Below are 15855 nucleotides of genomic sequence, written 5' to 3'. Positions count from 1 at the left end.
TTAGTTTTTATTTATATTTATATTTTGTTATCTTTTTTGTGTTCATTCTCTTACTTTTGTCCCCCCCCCCTCCCCTTTTTTGACCAGTTTCGATCTTAATTTTTTTTTTTTTATTGACTTTATGCAATTAAGTTATTGACACTCTTTAGTGTCCCTTTTAATTTATATATATATATATATATATATATATATATATATATATATATATATATATATATATATATATATATATATATTCATATTTCGTTCCTTTTTTGTATTTATTCCCTTATTTTGTCTTCCCCCCCCCCCACTTCTTTTTAATGACCCTTTTTTTTAAAATTCTGACTTGTCTTTGTTAAAGTTTAGTTTCGTTTGACCAGTTTTTACTAATTGACTTTTTACAGTTGAATTATTAACTCACAAATGATATTCATTGTGATTTTTCTTTTCGTTGTTGTTTTTTCAAGTTTTCGTGTAATCATATGATTTGTTGACTCCGAAGTTCGAATTCGGCCTCTTGTGTGCTTGTGATAGTGATTTTTTTAAATAAATATCTTATTTTATCATATCATAAAAGGACAAGACCTTCACTAAAGCTTTTCTATCAGCTGAATCAAAGGCCTGTTCGTAATCTATAAAAACTCTGGACTAAAGGTGTCTAAAGACACTTCTCAGTTATTAATTTAAGAGTGAAAATTTGGTTGACGTACCCCCCCTCCCCCTCCCCTCCCTAAAACATCATTGTTCGTCTCTTTTCACTTTAACTACAGTATTTCCTTAACAGGATTGATCATAAATACGGTTCATAAAGTATCCCAAATATCTCTGTTTAAAGCCAAAAAAATAAATATGGCAATACCCAGTTTCATTCGTAGTTGCCAGTCAAAGAGAAGCCGAGTCATTAAAGTTAAAGCCAGTTTTCATAACCCCATCATGTCTCTTAATGATCACATGATCAAAAATATTGTGAACGAACTGTAAGTAAGGAACGACTCGATCAAATAGTAATCGAAAACTAAAAAAGATTAAAAAAAAAGGTTTCATACACGTCCCAGGCTAATCGAAAGAGTTCTGCCCTTTTTCAGCCCCCTTTGGTTGAGCATAGATCAATTTCAAAGGAACGAATCCTTTGATAATTTTCTGTACATCTTTTCAACTATTCTGAACAGAATGGCTACCTTGAAATGTTAATCAGATGTCCTAAAGGGTAAAAAAGGGCCGAATATCAAAAAAGGCTCTAGGACGGAATAGTAGCTTCTAGTGATCAGTGGCTAGGTGAAGATATCAAAACTTTCATGTGTATTCCATGGACCTGACACGCGTAGCTGCATGTCCGCCGTTTCCCCTGAGCTGCTTGGGAGATTGAGTTAAAACTTCCAAGGAGGGTCGGATATCAATTGGACCTGAAATTGTGAATTAAGGGAGGGAGCACAGGTAACCTGAAAGACTATGTGTATCCAGTCATCGAAATAAGAAGGGCGGAATTACTCTCATTTATAAAGACTAGCCTTGTGGTATTCTTATATTTTAATTTGATTAACATTTAATTAATTAGTTAGCGTTAAACTCTGAGTCAGAACCAAGAAAGTTTAAAATTGACTGAACTCCTTACTCCTAGTAAGGTTTAAAGTAGCTAAGAGGTGTTTTTTTTTTATTCAGTTTCAATAACATGGATTCGAATTTCAAGTCAGAATCAAGAAAATTTAATATGAACAGAAGCAAGATGCGTAGATGCGTATTTCAAATAAGCAAGCAAATTAATTTCTTGAAGCTTTATCTTGTCCTGCTATGATCACAACCCCAGTCCCAAAAAACATGAAAAAAAGGATTAAAAGAAATAAATATAAAAGTTATTCCATACTCAGGCTACCCCTCCTCAACACCTTGGTTGTTACGCTAAAGCTTTTCAATGCTTTCAATAAGCCTGTTATTCCAAATTACGGACCCTTGTGGTTCAGGAGTCGTTCTCATTTAGGACAAAATTTGCATGTTTAGTCGACATTGTCGGTGAATAATATTTTCTTGATAATATTTTTACTGTAGAGTTTCGGGAGGACGAAGAGGGGCCTTATTAATTATATGGATTGAAATTCTGCGTGACTCTCAATCTTCTACGCTGCCGGAACCGTCGCAACCTCTACAATAGGGCTTCTATATTATTTTAATGCATTGTATACACATGTTTAAATACATTGAATTAATAAATAGGAAAAGAGAAATATTATCATATAGAATCGCTGAAAATAAAGCTCCTGGTAGAAATCGCGACCCCCCCCCCCCATGCCCCAAAAAAATTCCTGTTAAGGCTCAGGATGGCCGTTTTGCCTTTTCCATCTTTGTGTCTTTAGACCTGTGAACGTAATATTTTATGCCACATAGAAAAATATTGCCGCAAAAAGGGGAACACTATCACCCCCTCCCCCCCCCCCCTCCATCACTAATAATAAAGGTGTTGACCAGAAATATTCATGGTAATCGAGAGGGATTAGATATCAATATCTACCTCCCTCCCTCCCTTTCCCTAGAACTCATTCTATATTTACCTGAAGGTTCGATGATACTTACAATGTTTTGGCATTAAAATGCGCTCTTTGACGCGTCTGCCCCCCCCCCCCCCCTCCGCCTAAAAATGTCCTGCGACCCCTCGTAATATCTGATGCATACTTACACATCATTGCGTATAACTTTAAAATGAATGTTCGAAATATTTTTTTGTAATAAGAAGGGATGTATCAGCCCGAATCACCCTTACTCATGCTTAGTCTATGTGAAGGGAGATAATAAATCAATTCCAACCCCCTCCCCATTCCTCTTCCTATGTTTATCTGAAGCCCCATAGAGATTTAGACAATTCGGGCATTTAAATGCGCTCACTTAGGTGTCTGCCCCCCCCCTCCCCACACAATCACCCACAGCCCCTCCTTCATAATAACTTATGTACAGTTATTCGTTTTTTCCGTTCTTTTTATTTCTCTTAATTTCCGTCGGACCCCGTTAGTTGGATGGTCTGTGGATAACTACAAACAAATGCTGTTACCATTGTTTGGTTTTAAAGATTCAGCGAGTGTATATTGTCTGCAATAAGTTTAGGGTCTGTATTAGTTTTGTATCATTCACCATTTCAGGATCACATAAATGTTCACAAAGGAGTAAAGCCATACAAGTGTCTTATTTGCGGTTCTCAACATTCCTCAAAAGCCGCATTGGCAATGCACCTTCGAAGTCGTCACGATTCTACAATACGAAAAATGAAAGAGTCTTGTTTGGATAAAAGCATGTGGCACCTACCCCTGAAGCCAGATTTTGCCCCAACTGAGAAAAAGAATTTGTAGATGGATTGTCCGCTTAAAGCCTAGTTAATATTTGTTCTAAGAAACTTTTCAAGCCTTCGATTATAGGTTTTAAATTGTTCATTTTACCCTGTGTGTTTGTGAGATTTGTCGACATCATTGAAAATAAGTTTATTTTGACTCAATTTTCTTCTTAAAAGAAACTCTTGATTTGATCAATCTATTACTAAAATGCTGTCAGTTTCTTTATGAAATGGGGAGAAGCTTAATTTCGAAAGAAAATAATTCTCTTGTAACTATTGTCTCTTGGAGCTTAACCAAATATCAATATTGAAATTGAATTGTCTTTAGTTCATTTGAATAGAAGTCGGTTTTAGATTTTTAACTGAATTATCCAAACTTTTGAACGTCCAAACTTTGGACGTCTATGATCTTTGATCCAAACTTTTGAACGTCCAAAACGTCCAAACTCTTTGAACGTTGTAGTTAAAAGAGATGTTATTTGTCATGTGATGTTTTAAATATAAGTAAGGACGTCCACGGGGGAGATAGAGGGGGCTGTCGTCCTGAGCTGATCTACATACGAAGTAAATGAGTTTATAACTTTCTACCCAAGTGTAACATTTTTTCGTGAAAAAGGACTTATTTCAAACCTTGGCATCCTCCCCCTTCTCTCCATGGAAAGATCCGTGGATGCTATTGAAAATAAGCCGAAATGTTTTTAGTTTTGTACTAGATGATCTCGATTATACCTCTTACACATACCTATTGAAAGGGGGACGGAATGATGTTTAGGATAACATCTTAAATTTTATTTTAATTTTGTGATCTCGACTATACCGATTTTTGTAAATTAATTTTACTCATTTAGCTTGTATTAGACCCTATATTTATTTCAGTGGCTAAATCTTTTCTTCTTTTTTTTTACATAGTGTATCTGGTCAGATATTTCTGGTGCGTAAACTGTTAATATAGTCTCTTCTTTCTTCTCATCTATTCCAAGTGCCTCTAGTTTTTTTGTGATGTAGTTACAAATTATTATGCTTAATGCCGTTCGAAAAAAATTGTCTAGAATATTTTTGACTGTATGTGTATCCGCGCTTCGCGCACATTGAAATGATCTCAATGGTCTCTTTTTTTGTCAGTCAATTCCATATCTGCATTGCTTACTACTGGCCTAAGTGGTATTAGATACCATCACAGCATCTAACCTAGTTTCCATGCATCCGCATTGTAATGAATCCATCTGTCGCACTTCATAAGAAGTGTTTTTAAAACCGTATCCAGGGGGAGGGGTTACAGAGTCTGAACCTCCTCCCACCTCCCAAATTTTCTTTCCGGTTCGTAAAAACGTAACAACATGCATATAAACAAATAATTGAAGTTTTTTGTGTACCCCCCCCCCCCCCCCCAACCCCAAAAAAAAAGTTGAATGCCCCCTTGTGCGTTTTGTTTGAAATGAATCTTTTTCTTTTCAATTGTAATACTGTTTTGCTATCCAGGAATTCGGTCGACTGGCTAGTTGATTGATGGACTGGCCGGAACAGCCTATTACAATAAAATATAATATTTGTTATTTAGTATTTATATGAAATTACCCTCTTACGATGTGCCATATTTGGTGAGAATTCTCTTATAATTTATTCTGATATTAAATAGTTTAACCAATACGGGAGCTCCTGGGTAACCTGTACAAATAAAGAATTTCTTATTATCTTTTATTTACTGATATAAATAAAATGAAATGTTTTCTCGTCGAGAAAGGCAATTTTCAGTTTGTACCTTTTCCAAGTCCTTAAAAATGAAGAAAGTGAGGAAACAAATAAGTAGGCTCAATCTTCAGCTACACAAGTCACATTATTTACAATTTATCCACGTTAAACTGACTACAAACTGACTGAATTTGTTGTTTTTCTTCTTCTTCTTTACCTACTTAAAAGGCTACCTTCATGTCACAGGAATTGTAGAACTCCTTTTGTGCTTTTAGTTTTATGTGCTTTTAGTTTTTATTCAAATGTTCCTAGTTTTTACTTTTTCTAGTCTATTTCAGTTAGAGCCTGGATTCTCTGTTTTTATACCTCTGTGTCTATTCTAGTCTTCAAATTTTGGTTTATGTACACTTTTCTATTTCCTCTTTAAAAAAAAAAGGAGACTGGACCTCTTTCACCTAGACATGATTTAGCTAACATAATTGAAGATTTCTTTCGTATGGAAATCTGGAACTAGTTGAAATTCAGCTTTTATAACAGAAGTTGACGATGTTTGGAGGGATCAGTAGTAAAATGGACAAAGTATTGTTTTTTCGTTTTTATAGTACCAATACTCCAGCAGTGATGAATGTGATTAACTTAGCTGTAGTTTCCTCGAGAGGCGCTACTCTTGACGGTCCCTTACAACACTGTTCGCAGTCGTGTTTCTGGTTAGGCGAGCTCATGAAAGGTATTTTTCTTCAGGGAATCGGGGGGGGGGGGGTTGGAGAATGGAGCTTACGGTGAAGTGGAAACGTAAATCACCAAAACAGTTCCAGCCTGACGAAATAATTTGAACAAATATATTTTTAGTACTTTTTTTATAAGGTACGTATTTATTCATTCCCGTGGACTTGACATAGCACCAACATCTATAGTTCACCTCTTGCGATCGAGAACGCGTCCACTAGGTGCACATCAGAAGGGTTTCCCGTCTCAAGTTCTTTTAAGGACGTTTTTCATTTAATTTAAATAACATGCAGTCAAACTCAGAGGTAGAACCAAACAAATTTAATGGACAAAACTCCTTATTTGGGATAATCAAGCAATAGTTTTGCAAATAAAATTTCCTACGAGTTGTCAAACCCTGTTCACAAAAAGCATTGGGCATCATGCCAAATTGGAACTGTCTACTAATATTATAGGCAGTGGTTTTCAAAAATGGCAAGGGTGGTCATACGTTTACAAAATCTTTTTGATCCAAAGATTAAGATATACAAGTGTTGTTTTTTTTTGGGGGGGGGGAGAAAGCCTGGAGCTAATTGAGTAATAACAGTACTCATATAGCCGTGTTCGCGCTCGAGATTTCCAAAAGCTTCCCGACGGTCGTATGGTGGCAGCTAATGAAACCTTGCATCCGAAAGTGCCAGCCCACCACCGAATTATTAGTTCGCGGAAAGCTCTGGGCACATCGATTGCAACTATTCTGTATATCAGGAGAAGATGAAAGAGGAGGGTGACCCTCCAATTTCTTCTTAGGTGACCTATATAGGTGTCTTCAAAATAGTTTGCTATCTCGGCAAAATCAGCAACAAGTGTCTCTTGGGGACCTTCAAATGCTGAAATAGCGTCGCTAATAGGAAGGAATGCCAGAGCTGCTATCGTCCAGACCTGCAGCGAGAACTCAGATTCACTTCTGTACTGCTCCTGGTGCCCGAACCCCTGAACTTTCTGGAGGAAGCTTTTCAAGTAACGAGAAAATAAATTGCTTGTATTTCCAAAAACGCTAAAAAAAAAACTTTTAATAAGTTGTTGAATTGCATGAATAATTAGTTAAGGGGATTGCTATACCTTAAAGGATCACCCTATATCGTCTCTTTTAAACTTTTTTAGTTTGCGGGACTGAAAGTTTTTTAACTTTTTTAGTTTAAGGGACTAAGGTATTTAGAGTTGATTGGGTGGTCCTGCCATAACCTGTAGAGCCATAACCTGTGGATAAGAGATCCGGATAAACGATAGAAACAAAAAGCCGACACCTACTTTCTCAGAAATCTTAGAAAAATTCTTTAGCTTCTCCCGTTTTGTGCTGGAGATAGAGATAATCAGTTTTAATGAAACTTACACCATTAGGAAATTTGATTTCTTTTTTTCGATTAAACGGAGCAGAATTTTCTTTTTAAAGTTCCGGAAAGGACAGTCCCTAAAAATGTTTTAGGATACCTCTTAGGAAAACCCTAAAAGTCAGCCCAAAGGAAATATTATTTCAGCACTTTGGCAACTTTTATGGTTCTATGCGATGCTACCCGCTTTGACTGAAAGCCTTGCCAACACAGGAAACATAAAATTTTACTGTCTTTTCAAACAAATTTCATAGTCAAACCACATATTCTCAATAGCCCTGTACGGTGGCTAGTCCCCAGGAGAATTTGTTAATGGACCCTATCTCTTTGAGACGGCCAGCTGATGCTTTGACTCGCAAAATGATTCTGAGGCATCGAATCCCCTTAATATCGTACGCTTTTTGCGGTAAGCAAGTCATCTAAGTCACATTTTTGGAATGCCAAAATGTAATACAAAGTTGGGATATTTGTGTAGATTGTTAGTTATTATTGTATTAATGTTTATCTACTTGGATAAGTCTAGAATGTCAAGCATTTATGCTTAACTTATATTGCTAGTATTGTATTCACATTTCTCTACATACTATACATTAAGTGTTTATGCATGGATGACGGTCCCTTTTCTTCTGGTATATTATTGTTTGTAGCCCTCTTTAAAGCTAGCAAAATAATTAAGTTTATGATATTTGATCGGATTTGTGGTTGCATATCAAAACGTTTCATAAAATATTCCCCATGCTTCAGACTGTTTGTGATGAGACTGTCTCTACAATGTGTAGTAGCATAAGAATTTCAGGGAACAACTTCTATCTCCCATCCCATCCTTCTTCCTATGCTCAGTCATATTATGATTTTGATTCTACTTTGAGTGTAAATAAATAAAAATTCTTTTTTGGCCCACCCTTCATCCTGCTGCACCTAGCTAAATAGGTTTACGATGGATTTGTTTGTGATTTTTTTTTTTTTTTTTTTTTTTTTTTTTTTTTTTATTGTCATTTAGTTATTTGATTGTGCCAACTAGTTTTGAAATTGCAACTCAGATCTCGGCTAGCCGTGTAGAATCAGTGACTGGTATTAATTTGAAGTGTGTTCTAATATGTGTAAAATTGTAACATACTTGAATTTATAGGAAATAAAATTTGTTTAGTCAACGAAACTGTTTCGAAATTAATATTTCTAGTTGTTCAATGTCAGAATTGTGTCAACGCCGTGAAAATGGTGTATATAAGTGTGAAAAATTAATCAAATGGTTAGATTCAGAAGATTTCAAATTTGAAGAAGAGGGCTTGGCTTTAGTAAATCGTGGGCCTGGTCATAAAAGAGAATCGAGCGTCAATAAGCCTTGTCGTGTTGCTGCAAACGCACCATAGCGTTGTGCTACAAGAGTCCAAAACACTCACGATCACTGCTTCTCCATCTTTCCCTGTTTTCACTGCCTATAAAAAATTCTCCCAAAGTTTCAGGTCGTTTTTCTTTTTGTAATCGTATCCCAGCCAAATCAGGTATTTAGTGGGACACGATTTGGGACGCTACTTTCTTATCTACCCTAGTATGGGAGCAGATAGATGCAAGCTGGAAAAGTTTTCACCTTTGAAATACCCTTTTAAGATTATTAAAATCGTCGGTGTCCCATCAACATCTCATGACATCTACTACATTTTCTGTATTTTGTAGGAGCGTCAAGAGGGGGTGGGGGGCTTCAGTAGAAGGCTATCTTATACTCCGAACGGGGCACCAAATATGGGCATAGAGTCCCTAAGGGCCCTCCCCGGGCCCCGTCTTTCGTTGATGTATGTTGTCTGAAACCTATGATTTGGGGTGTATGGGTTGCTATTTTTGACTTTTCTGAGTTGGATTTCTTAGTCTTTCGTAGGTGTGTGTTTTCTGAAACCTATGATTTGGGATGGGTGGGTTGCTATTTTTGAACTTTCTGAGCTGGATTTCTTAGCCTTTCATAGGTGTGTGTTTTCCGAAAATTATGATTTGGGATGTATAGTTTTCTATTTTGACTTTTCAGAGCTAGAATTCTTAGTATCTCATAGGTGTCTGTTGTCTGAAACTTCTAGTTTGGGATGAGTAGTTTTCTATTTCAGACTTTTATGAGCTAGGCTTTACTAGTATATCATAGGTGAATATTGTCAGAAAATTATGATTTGGGATATTTAAATTACTATTTCGGGCTTTTCTGAGCTAGATTTCTTAGTCCCTCAGGTGTTTGTTGTCTGAAACCTATAGTTTGGGATGAGTAGTTTGCTATTTTTGACTTTTCTGAGCTAGGTTTCTTAGCCTTTCATAGGTGTGTGTTGTCAGAAACTTATGATTTGGGATATGTAAATTACTATTTTTGATTTTCTGAGCTAGATTTCTTAGCCTTTCATAGATGTTTGTTGTCTGAAACCTATAGGTTGGGATGAGTAGTTTGCTTTTGGACTTTTCAGAGCTGGATTTCTTAGTCTTTCGTGGGTGTGTGCTGACTGAAACTTATGATTTGGGATATGTAAATTACTATTTCGGGCTTTTCTATGCTAGATTTCTAAGTGTTTCGTTTGTGTGTGTTGTCTGAAACCTATGATTTGGGATGTGTAGTTTTGCTTTTTGGACTTTTTAGAGCTAGGATTCTTAGTCACTCATAGGTGTTTGTTGTCTGAAACTTATAGTTTGGGATGAGTAGTTTGCTATTTCAGGCTTTTCTGAGCTAAGGTTTCTTAGTATTTCATAGGTGTGTGTTGTCTGAAACTTATGACTTGAGGTGTCTAATTTGCTATTTCAGGCCTTTCTGAGCTAAGGTTTCATAGTATTTCGTAGATGAATGTTGTCTGAAACTTATGATTTGGGATATGTAAATTACTATTTCGGGCTTTTATAAGTTAGATTTCTTAGTCTTTCGTTGGTGTGTGTTGACTGAAACCTATGATTTGGGATATATGGTTCTTAGTCTTTCGTTGGTGTGTGTTGTCTGAAACCTATGATTTGGGATTTGTAGTTTGCTTTTTGGACTTTTCAGAGCTAGGATTCAGAGTCCCTCATAGGTGTTTGTTGTCTGAAACCTATAGTTTGGGATGAGTAGTTTGCTATTTCAGGCTTTTCTGAGCTAAGGTTTCTTAGTATTTCGTAGGTGTGTGTTGTCTGAAACTTATGATTTGAGGTGTGTAATTTGCTATTTCAGGCTTTTCTGAACTAAGGTTTCATAGTATTTCGTAGGTGAATGTTGTCTGAAACTTATGATTTGGGATATGTAAATTACTATTTCGGGCTTTTCTAAGCTAGATTTCTTAGTCTTTCTTTGATGTGTGTTGTCTGAAACCAAAGATTTGGGATGGGTGGGTTGCTATTTTTGACTTTTCTGAGCTGGATTTCTTAGCCTTTCATAGGTATGTGTTGTCTGAAACCTATGATTTGGGATTGTTAATTTGCTATTTTTGACTTTTCTGAGCTAGGTTTCTTAGCCTTTCATAGGTGTGTGCTGTCAGAAAATTATGATTTGGGATTTGTAGTTTGCTTTTTAGACTTTTCAGAGCTAGGATTCTTAGTCCCTCATAGGTGTTTGTTCTCTGAAACCTATAGTTTGGGATGAATAGTTTGCTATTTCAAGCTTTTCTGAGCTAAGGTTTCTTAGTATTTCATAGGTGTGTGTTGTCTGGAACTTATGATTTGAGTTATGCAATTCTCTATTTCTGACTTTTGATAACCTGATTTCTCAGTCTTTCGTAGGTGTGTGGTGTCTGAAACCTATGATTTGGGATGAGTGGGTTGCTATTTTTTTACTTTTTTTAGCTGGATTTCTTAGCCTTTCGTAGGTGTGTGTTGACTGAAACCTATGATTTGGGAATGAGTGGTTTGCTATGTTTGACTTTTCTGAGCTAGATTTCTTAGCATTTCATAGGTGTGTGCTTTCAGAAAATTATGATTTGAGAGGTGTAGTTTGCATTTTGGACTGTTCAGAGCTAGGATTGTTAGTCCCTCATAGGTTTTTGTTGTCTGAAACTTCTAGTTTGGGATGAGTAGTTGGATATTTCAGGCTTTTCTGAGCTAAGGTTTCTTAGTATTTCGTAGGTGAAGCTTCCACGTCAGTTTTAAGTTCACCAAGACATAAAAAATTTAAAGTTCAGTTCTAAATTTTTCCATAGAAGATAGAAAAAGTTATACTATGATTGTGATTATTTTCTATGAAGATAGAAAGTTTCACTTTAATTCTAAATTTTCTTAAATTCAGTTCCGACTTTTCTCAAAGAGATGAAAAAATTTAAAGTTCGGCTCCAAATATTTTCCACGTCAGTTTTAAGTTCACCAAGACATAAAAATTTTTAAGTTCACTTCAAAATTTTTCCACAGAAGATAAGAAAAGTTATACTATGATTATGATTATTTTCCATGAAGATAAAAAGTTTCACTTTAATTCTAAATTTTCTTAAATCTTAAAATGACATGACATATGCTTACGGCTCTACCAATCGTACTCTGTGCTTGTTCATAGACACGACGCGACTTTTCTACTGATACTCTATGGCAGGTTATCGACACTACCGAGTTTATTGCATGCGTTAAATCAGAATTTTTTACGCAGTGGAAGGATCAACATACAATTCATATCTGTAAAAAGTGAAGATGAATTATTCGACGAAAGTATGTTCACATGAAAAAATCATCGTCGTGTTGAATGCTGACAAGGAGAAATACCTGAACTATGAAACGAGTGCAAGTGGAGATCTTATTGGGAATGTATGCATACGTTGTCATGACAGTGAGGAGTTAAATTCCTTTGGTGTACCCAAGAATTTCCATCATGCAAGTGGTGGATATGCGAGAGTAACATTACCAGAGAAATTAGTAGTCAAAGAGAATGCCAACTTAAAAATAATAGTTGATGAAGAGGGACAACTTCTAGCTAATGGTTTTGGTAGCATGTTAGCCGTTGATAGATCTTATCGCAATCTTTCCAGTGTTAGCATTCGAATGAAAGCAAAAGCAAAAAGAAGACATGCATACAGCTGAATCAACATCATAAATCATATCATGTCAATGTGCCAAAACTGCTATCTATTTAAAAATAATGTGACAATAGACAATGAAATCGCAGGCAGAATAAAAACGACATTAGCAGACAATATCATCAATGAATATAAAGATGAATTGACGGAAAGTGAAGCGCAAGTGTACTAATAATGTATAATAATGTATTTAACATATTTTTATATTAATATTCTACATGTTGTTATTTCATTAAAAATATCTAATGCATTATTTTGTTAAGTGTTCATTATTTTTAGGGTATGCTAGAATTTCAAACGTTCAGAATATCTATTAAAAAGGTCAGATGTAAGAAAAATAATTTTAGAGATAATGATACTACTAGCAGGCTCAATTTTTCATAGAAGATAGAAAAGTTCAAGTTCTCTTCTGAATTTTACCAAAAAACACAATTCAATTCTAATTTCACCAGAGAAAATAAAAAGCTTAAACTTCAGTTTTAAGTTCACCAAGACATAAAAAATTTAAAGTTCACTTCTAAATTTTTCTGTAGAAGATAGGAAAAGTTATACTATGATAGTGATTATTTTCCATGAAGATAAAAAGTTTCACTTTAATTCTAAATTTTCTTAAATTCAATTCCGAGCTTTCTCAAAGATTTAAATTTAAAGTTCTATTCCAAATATTTTCCCGGAACAAGAAAAGTCCCAAGACATAAAAAATTTAAAGTTCACTTCTAAATTTTCCGTAGAAGATAGGAAAAGTTATACTATGATTATGATTATTTTCTATGAAGATAAAAAATTTCACTTTAATTCTAAATTTTCTTAAATTCAGTTCTGAACATTCTCAAAGATATGAAAAAATTTAAAGTTCTGTTCCAAATATTTCCCCGGAAGAAGAAAAGTTCAACTTCGATTCTGAATTTTCTCAATGAAAATGAAATAAGTTATTGATCAATTATATATTCCCAAAATAATAGAAAATATTCCACTTCACTTCAGATTTTTCTCAAAGAGATGAAAAATTTAAAATATTGTTCCAAATTTTTCTTAGAAGATAGAAAAGATCAAGTTCTAATCTGAATTTTACCAAAGAACACAGTTCAATTCTAATTTCTCCAGAGAAAATAAAAAGCTTCCGCTTCAGTTTTAAGTTCACCAAGACATAAAAAATTTTAAGTTCAGTTCTAAATTTTTCCTTAGAAGATAGGAAAAGTTATACTTTGATTGTGATTATTTTCTATGAAGATAAAAAGTTTCACTTTAATTCTAAATTTTCTTAAATTCAGCTCCGACCTTTCTCAAAGAGATGAAAAAATTTAAAGTTCTGTTCAATATATTTTCTCGGAAGAAGAAAAGTTCAACTTCGATTCTGAATTTTCTCATTTAAAATGAAATAAGTTATTGATCAATTCTATTTTCCCAAAATAATATAAAAATTTTCCACTTCAGTTCAGATTTTTCTCAAAGAGATGAAAAAATTTAAAATACTATTCCAAATTTTTCATAGAAGATAGAAAAGTTCAAGTTCTCTTCTGAATTTTACCAACAAACACAATTCAATTCTAATTTCTCCAGAGACAATAAAAAGCTTACACTTCAGTTTTAAGTTCACCAAGACATAACAAATTTAAAGTTCTGTTCTAAATTTTTCCATAGAAGATAGGAAAAGTTATACTATGTTAGTGATTATTTTCTATGAAGATAAAAAAGTTTCACTTTAATTCTAAATTTTCTTAAATTCAGTTCCGACTTTTCACATAGAGATGAAAAAAAATTAAAGTTCTGTTCCAAATTTTTCATAGAATATTGGAAAAGTTATACTTTGATCGTGAATATTCAAGTTCTCTTCTGAATTTTAACAAAGAACACAATTCAATTCTAATTTCTCCATAGAAAATAAAAAGCTGCCACTTCAGTTTTAAATTCGCCATGACATAAAAAATTTAAAGTTCAATGCTAAATTTCTACATAGAAGATAGGAAAAGTTATACTATGATTGTGATTATTTTCTATGAAGATTAAAAGTTTCACTTCAATTTTAAATTTTCTCAAAGAAGTGAAGAAAAGTTTAACTTCGATTCTAAATTTTCTCAATGAAAATGAAATAAGTTATTGATCATTTCTATTTTCCCAAAATAATATAAAAATTTTCCACGTCAGTTCAGATTTTTCTCAAACAGATGAAAAAATTTAAAATACTGTTCCAAATTTTTCATAGAAGATAAAAAAGTTCTTGTTCTTTTCTGAATTTTACCAAAGAACATAATTCATTTCTAATTTCTCCAGAGAAAATAAAAAGTTTCTATATCACTTTTAAGTTCACCAAGACATAAAAATTTAAAGTTCAATTCTAAATTTTTCCATAGAAGATAGGAAAAGTTATACTATGATTGTGATTATTTTCCATGAAGGTAAAAAGTTTCACTTTAATTCTAAATTTTTTTAAATTCAATTCCGACCTTTCTCAAAGAGATGAAAAAACTTGAAGTTCTGTTCCAAATATTTTCCCGGAAAAAGAAAAGTTAAACTTCGATTCTGAATTTTCACAATGAAAATGAAATAAGTTATTGATCAATTCCGTTTTCCTAAAATAATATAAAATTTCCCAATTCAATTCAGATTTTTGTCAAAGAGATGACATAATTTTAAATATTGTTATAAATTTTTTATAGAAGATAGGAAAAGTAATGCTTTGATTGTGAACATTCTTCATGAAGATATGGAGCTCTACTTTAATTCTGAGTTTTCTCGAAGAAGTTCAAAATGTACAAGTTCTCTTCTGAATTTTTTTAGAGAAGAGAAAAAAGTTAGCTCAATTCTGAAATTTACCAATAAAAATGAAAAAGCTTCCATTTCAGTTCCTAATTTCTAAAAGAAATAAAAAATTTAAAGTTCAATTCTAAATTTTTCCATAGAAGATAGGAATGACAATACTATGATTGTGATTATTTACCATGAAGATAAAAAGTTTAACTTTATTTCTAATTTTTCTTAAATTCAGTTCATTCATCTAACCACCAAAAACAATAGGTTAGGTTAGTTATAAATAAATATTAATAAATAATTAGAAACATCTCTACATATTTAAGTTAGGTTAGGTTAACTTATCATGAGCGCTCATGATAAGTTAACCTAACCTAACTTAAACATGGTAAAAAGATTAAATTAGGTTAGGTTAGGCTAGCTTAGGTTAGGTTAGGTTAGCCTACGTACGCGCGCGTACGTAGGCTAGCCTAACCTAACTTAAGCTAACCTAATTTAACCTTTTTACCATGTTTAAGTTAGGTTAGGTTAGCTTATCATGAGCGCTCATGATAAGTTAACCTAACTTAAACATGTAGAGATGTTTCTAATTATTTATTAATATTTATTTATACCTAACCTATTGTTTTTGGTGGTTAGATGAATGAACTGAATTTAAGAAAAATTAGAAATAAAGTGAAACTTTTTATCTTCATGGTAAATAATCACAATCATAGTATTGTCATTCCTATCTTCTATGGAAAAATTTAGAATTGAACTTTTTTTTTAGAATTGAACTATTATTTTTAAGTTGGCATTCTCTTTGACTACTAATTTCTCTGGTAATGTTACTCTCGCATATCCACCACTTGCATGATGGAAATTCTTGGGTACACCAAAGGAATTTAACTCCTCACTGTCATGACAACGTATGCATACATTCCCAATAAGATTTCCACTTGCACTCGTTTCATAGTTCAGGTATTTCTCCTTGTCAGCATTCAACACGACGATGATTTTTTCATGTGCACATACTTTCGTCGAATAAATCATCTTCACT

At 33.7% G+C, this 15855-nt stretch overlaps 1 protein-coding gene across 2 annotated transcripts in view; it reads left to right on the top strand.

Annotated features, from left to right (window-relative positions):
• LOC148951238 (putative zinc finger protein F56D1.1) overlaps nucleotides 1-8202 on the top strand; it is a 90297-nt gene extending 82095 nt beyond the window's left edge. For both annotated transcript variants that reach the window (XM_089090749.1, XM_089090750.1), the window contains exon 6: nucleotides 3108-8202. In XM_089090749.1, coding sequence (XP_088946875.1) covers nucleotides 3108-3314 — 207 coding nt within the window. In that variant the 3' untranslated portion in view covers nucleotides 3315-8202. The remainder of the gene's footprint in view (nucleotides 1-3107) is intronic.
• Nucleotides 8203-15855: the final 7653 nt, after the last annotated feature.

Source organism: Artemia sp. Qi Xiang Cuo, chromosome 6, assembly GCF_049724085.1.
Source record: "Artemia sp. Qi Xiang Cuo chromosome 6, ASM4972408v1, whole genome shotgun sequence".
Classification (NCBI taxonomy): Eukaryota; Metazoa; Arthropoda; class Branchiopoda; order Anostraca; family Artemiidae; genus Artemia; species Artemia sp. Qi Xiang Cuo.
This window is presented reverse-complemented; position numbering and strand designations above follow the sequence as displayed.